The sequence below is a fragment of the Ixodes scapularis genome, unplaced genomic scaffold (assembly GCF_016920785.2).
Source record: "Ixodes scapularis isolate PalLabHiFi unplaced genomic scaffold, ASM1692078v2 PGA_scaffold6__148_contigs__length_123643588, whole genome shotgun sequence".
NCBI classification, from domain to species: Eukaryota; Metazoa; Arthropoda; class Arachnida; order Ixodida; family Ixodidae; genus Ixodes; species Ixodes scapularis.
This window is the reverse complement of record NW_024609881.1, coordinates 8127233-8133361: the sequence shown is the minus strand read 5'-3', so window position 1 is coordinate 8133361 and position 6129 is coordinate 8127233. Positions and strand designations below refer to the sequence as shown.

The window sequence follows — 6129 nt, the reverse complement described above, 5'->3', positions numbered from 1 at the left end:
GTGGCGCTCCCTGGCAAAATATCATACATACTAACTCTAAGGAAAAGGTCCGCCATTTTCCCATGCAATGGCATGCAGGCAGACCCTCGGGGTCCCACATGGTTACCAACTGCCTTTGATTTCACAAATATATCATCAGAGCAGTGTCATGAACTTCAACAATCCACGCACTTACCGGTGGAAAGATATTCGCGTTCCTTTCGAAGCTTTCTTTTTGAATAGCGCGCAGACGTACGGCCTCGCGTCAACGCTAAACTAAACCAAATACCCGGCTTCGCCGGTGGGCGCGGTTGAGGAATACAAAACCGCGCAACTGTCAGATTTCCGAGATTTCGACAGAAGGGAAGTTATTGCAGCGTAATGAATATGCTGCTTTTTATAAACCTTAAAATAGCTCAGAATTTAGTTTGCAACGTTAAATTATCACTGTTGATATTGCTGAGAGTTTTCAGTCTTTGCGTTTACCATTGCGACTGTCGTCCTTCAGCTGGCAACGTTGCTTTCTTTCTCTCGTGTTCTGTCGCCCTCTTTCGCGATCTTTCACTCGGGACCCCGGGTGTCGGCGCACAGGATTTGCCACTCCTCCTCACTCACCTTTACCCCCCTGCTGCTGTATTGTATTAAAACTTGCAGGCGCCACCTCGTGGGCGCTCTCCTGTGACGGAGCGGGTAGTACGCGAGCAGACGACGCGCTACGTCAAAGCACGGATTGGCTATGTTAATTCGCATCGGTTAAAAACGGTTTATTTATTAAAGAAATGCGTATAAAGTTTTTGTGAGTGAGCTGTGTAATGAACAACAGAGCCTCGAAGTGGCTTTTTATGTCAGAAAAACTTGAAAATGTTCAAGAACAAGCCTGCAGCTTCACATTACAGCTTGCGCGGCGTGCGCCAGCGCTATTTTGGCCTTTCTGGTTCGTTTTTTCTCGGATCTGTGGAGGCTGCTGTAGAAAAAGGCTTTGCATTCACCAGAGTAAATGATGTGCTCTCTGCTTAGCTGTGCACGCGCGCACAAATCTGCTGCAAAGCGCCGCACACAATTGTTTTAGCTACATTGAGGCAGCAACTGTCGATCTGTCCCAGCGTGACTCGACAGTTGCTGCCGAGCAAATGCTCGCCAGCCAGGCGAGCATTTGCTCGGCGTCCTTCCTCGCTCCTTCGGGTATCTATTTCTTTAAAACCAAGCATGCCAGCTATGATTGAAATAAACGCATTGTCTTTCGCAAGGAATGCAACACCGCATGTAAAAATGCGAAAAAAAAAATTACGAATGTACTAATGAGCAGAACGTAAGGGCGCAGGTGAGCTGGTGTATATTAAACATTTCAGTGAAAACCCGAGACTGAGGTAAAACAGACGACGACAAGGAAGAGAAGGAAGCGTCTGAAGAGAAGGACGTTCTCTTCTCTTCCTTCTCGTCGTCTGTTTTACCTGAGTCTCGGGTTTTCACTAAAATGTTTACGAATGTACCTCACCGCTTGAATCCAAATGAAACCGCCCGCTAGTCTTTCGAGGTTCGACGAACTTCAAACTTTTATTGGAAAAGGTCAAAGTTCGTCGAACTTTTGTCTTTTCAGGAATCAAAGTTCGACCATTTTCGAATTCCGGTCGAAGGTTAGAAAATTGTAGGATTTCTTAGCGTAAAAAGGTCGAAAGTTAGAAAATTGTTGGATTTCTTAGCGTAGGAAGGTCAAAAGTTTGAAAAGCTTCGAGCTCTTAGTGCAAGAAGTTCAAAAGTTCGTAGATCATCGATTTTTGAAAGTGCTTCCTCCGACGGGCGTCGGAGGAGTGGGCCCTGTGTGCAAATCGTTCCTCCGACGCCGGAAGTGACGTAGTCGCGTCGGAGGAAAGACGGCTGTGTGGAAATCGTTCCTTCGACGCCGGAAGTAACGTATCATCCCCGGCCCCGGATGTTGCCTTTGTTATGACATGTGGCCGACCATGTGCGTCTGCCGCTGTAGTCTTCTGTGGTCGGGTCCTGGCCGCGCTGCTGTCGGCTCCGGTCACGCAAGCTATTTTGACTGATTTTTCGCACTCTTTGAAGCGTTTTGTTTAGCATTGTCTTGTTCTTTTTAGCAATACATTTTTCCGTATCTAGTGCTACTCTTTGTATTTTGGCTTTGATCGCACCCCCAACGTGCCTCGAGTTTTGGTAGCCGGCGATTCGATGGTGAAGTACTTGCCATTGAATAGTCGGTTGGCTGTTGAGGTTGCGCCGTTTAGTGGTATTAGAATCGAGCACTTGTTTTCCCAGGTGTCTGAGAAGCTACCCGATTTTGATGTCATCCTACACGTTGGCACTAATAATTCCCATATTAGTGCCAGCGTGTACATCGACAAATATCGTCGTCTAGCTGCCCAGATCTGTGAACGCAATCCAATGATGCAGATCGCCTTTTCTGTCGTTCTTCCGAGACGGGAGAATAGGTTCTGCTCATTGGAATGGCAGCGTAGTCACGCTGCAGAGATCGAGGCTTCGAATGACCGTTACCGAGAGGTGAACTCGCTGCTGCGAGAGTTGTGTCGCAGGGAAGGGTTCACGTTCCTTGACGGGCTAGCTGACGAGTGGCACCAGTGGATCCACCGCGACGGCGTCCACCCAAACCGGATCGGCAACAAGGTATGCACACGTGCGTTAAGTCGCTGCACTAAAGAGCGCGAATATAGGGCGGCTACGATTGCAAGGCTCACCGTAAAAAAGGGGAACTGAAAATTGACCTGCGCACGTGGCGAGCTAAATTACTGGTTGGATTCAACTGGTTGACAGAACGGTGCCAACTCCAGCAACGAAACACGGCACAACTTGGAAGGTTGACCAGTCTTTATTGTCAAAAACCGAGAATGAAAATAAATAGGTTCGGTGACGTTCACGTTTCCGGATTGAAGGAAGCACAGCGTAGCTCTAAGGACCGCTTCAGTTGCCTCGTTAGCTAATTGCGACGATTGAATCGCCCTTTCAGAGCGAGTATTTGTGCGAGGTGAAAGATTAGCCGCTGGCGTCTGTCAGCATCCGTGACGACGTCCCTAGCTTCTCTCCATCGCGTGAAGAAAGGTGCTCACCCGTGTTTCCGCGTTGCGCAGGTGAAGTCCTGATAGGATGCGGTTGCGCTCCCACCTTACAATCAAACAATTCCAATTGCTTGTGTCACAACAGCTGCCAGTTCGGGTAGACTTTCCGCCATTTTTACCATTGTGCTCTCCGCGGCTGTTTTCTCTTCCGTCTGGTTTCTCCCTGGGTGCCCTCCGGTCGTTGAACTGCATCTTTCTGCCCTCGAAGTTCACCGTTGGGTCGCAAGAAGCGCAGATATGGTTTTGACATTTTCATAACGACACGTTTATCAATACACCAACTTTGGCGATGGTTTCCCTTCTCTACCGACCACTGGATGGACGGATGGATGAATCCGGCTGAGCCCTTTGGATCGGGCGGTAGCTTACGCCAGCTAGCCATTCTGTTTTACCATTTAAGCTTAGAATATTTAAAGGTGAAAGCTATATTCACTCCGCACTGCAAAGAAAGTGAGGCTATAAAACACCCTTGCCATCAGTTAATAAGAAAATATCTAGTTTTCTCTTGCCTTCTGCCACCATTCACTTAATATTTGCTTGGTAATCTCTACTGTCTTGAAATCCACTGTTCCTTCGCTGTTCCTAAAACCCAATGACTTTATTAAATCTATGTTCTCTTCGTATCAAGTATCAAGTGCTCAGCCGTCTCGTCCTCCTCTCCACAAGCAGTGCACACTGTATCCATTTCCTGGTACTTCGCTCTGTGTGTTCTGGTTTGCAGTACACCCGTCCTCGCCTCGAACAACAATGAGCTTCCCCTAGATTGGTCATAAATGCTTTCTTTGGCAATAACTGTTTTGTTTAATTTATAGTTTTCCAGAGCCGTCTTTGTCTGCATTCTCTCTAGCCACCAATCTCTTTCTGTGGCCTTAACTGACACCTGCTCTTCCTAAGTCCACTTAGCCTTAAAAACTGTCCTCCTAACTCCCTAGTGCACTGTCTCCAGTTTGTATCTATACTCCTCATGTATAAATAGCTGAAAACCTTTTGTGCCCATTGCCACCCATCCATTTGCCTCAACCAATCCTCAAATTCTATCTTGCTCACCGCTTCCCTGCTCTCAGATGACGCCCATCCCATGTCTCCTTGTACTAGCTCCCTGGTTTGGTGTTTTGCAATGTGTCCCCAAAGCCAGCCTACCTACTCTGCACTGTTTTATTTCTAGTCTCGCATGCACTTCGGATTTCACACATAGCACTGCATTTCCAAAAGTCAAGCCAGGCACCATGACCCCTTTCCAAATCTCTCTCACCACCTCATACCTGTTGTAATTTCAAAGTGCTCTATTTTTCATTACAGCTGCATTTCTGTTGCCCTTACCTATTATATACTTTTCATGCTCACTGAGATATTCTGCACCATCACATATCCATGCTCCTAGGTACTTGTATTTACTAGCTTTCTCAACTGTAATATTCTGTACCTTCAGCCTCTCAACTTCATCATCGTTAAAAATCATGATTGGTGATTTTTCACTGCGTCACATGTGCCATCTGTCGACAACACGCAAAACTAATCCGTATGCGTGTCACAACGGCCTGCTGGGTCCGATTTAAAAAAAAAAGGGAGTAGGTCTTTGCTTCAATGTTTAATACATTTTATACATGTACATAAATGTTGATTTAAGTAAATATTTTTTATGCCACTAATTATATTGCAATTTATAAAAGGATATGTACATTAAAATTTGGCATATTTTTTTAAATACATAAATGTATACCTAGTAATTAAAGGTTTATCCATTTCTGTAAATCTATATATTTAAGTTTTTTTTCCTTCACTAGCAAAGATCAATACACCCCCATCTTGTCGAAATGGACACGGCATGTGAACCCTAACAGGGAATGGGAAAACAATTGAAACTTCCCCTGGGAATCCCTCCAACCAGTTAACTCCTTAACTGGTCCCAGTTACCCCTACCCGTTCCCCATCTGGGCATAGTCAAGCCAGTTGACCCCTCAGCTAGTCCCAGTTGCACTCCTATTGATAACAGCCAATTCCAACTTGGGACCAGTTAGTTCCAGTTGTAACCAGTCGAGATGCCAACCGGTCCCAGTTAGACATTTTGGCATAGGTGCCTTGTATGTAAAGCTAAAGGCGCAGCACCTTTTCTGTGAAATCTTCAAGGCAACATCTTTAACAATTTGAACGAGTGAGGTGACTGCAGCTGACAATCAGCTTTGGTGCTAATGTCAAGTACCGTGTGCAGGTCCTCGCTGGGTTCATGGGCCAGCAAGTATGGAGCATCCTGGAGAAGATGGCCAGGGCCAAGATCCAGCAGGACCACAAGGAGGCAATGCCAGGGACCCTCTCGTGGGACGGCTGGACCATCAAGGGTGCCCTATTGACCGCGCCATGTTGTCTCTTCAGAATTCTCCGACTTTTCCAGCAAAGTTTTGTTAATCTGACGACATAGTCTTTCTAAGAGGCTGGGGAAATTATAGCAAAAAGTTTGTGGGCCTCACATCTGGTAACAAGAAGGCTCCAAAAACAAGGCCCCTTGAAAACTGAGCAAGTTGCTACTTGTGTAAATTGGCTCTGAAGAAACCAACAACTAGGCGCTGCACAGTCCGATGATTCTTTCCGAGTCTGAAGTGCTTCGAGGGAATCGGAATTTTGTGTTATAATGTGAATAAACTGTTCTGCATTGCAAATCGAGTTTGATGTTGTTTACTTACATTTGGGGGGGTGCCGATTTGTCTTATACCTTAGTAGTTACATCAACACACTGCATTTGATATCAATCCTGCCCCAACAATAGCTAGTGCACATGGGCCCCTTTTTTCCTTTCTGATCACTCCACAAATAATGCCCGGTGCTTCTCTGCGTGCACCAGAGCAACGTACGAAAGCTAACTGCGAGAGCACTGGCTTTTCTCCGCAGCGTGGAGAAGGTTACCAAAAAAGAGCTGGTGCTTTTCACATGCACCGGTGCGATGTGGGAAAACTTACAGCGAGAGCACGAGTGCTTCTCCGCGTGTACTGGTGCAACAAGGAAAAGCTTAACACGAGAGCATTGTCGCAAAGTATTAAGCTTGATACTAGCATTGTATTGAGAACAC

The 6129-nt window shown here is 46.3% G+C and overlaps 1 protein-coding gene across 1 annotated transcript; it reads left to right on the top strand.

Annotated features, from left to right (window-relative positions):
- Positions 1–1503: 1503 nt before the first annotated feature.
- LOC115309029 (GDSL esterase/lipase CPRD49-like) lies at positions 1504–5722 on the top strand. The gene is made up of 2 exons (XM_029967168.4): positions 1504–2619; positions 5278–5722. Exons 1-2 carry the CDS (start codon positions 2167–2169, stop codon positions 5482–5484), a joined length of 660 nt encoding a protein of 219 aa, XP_029823028.2. The 5' UTR covers positions 1504–2166; the 3' UTR covers positions 5485–5722.
- Positions 5723–6129: the final 407 nt, after the last annotated feature.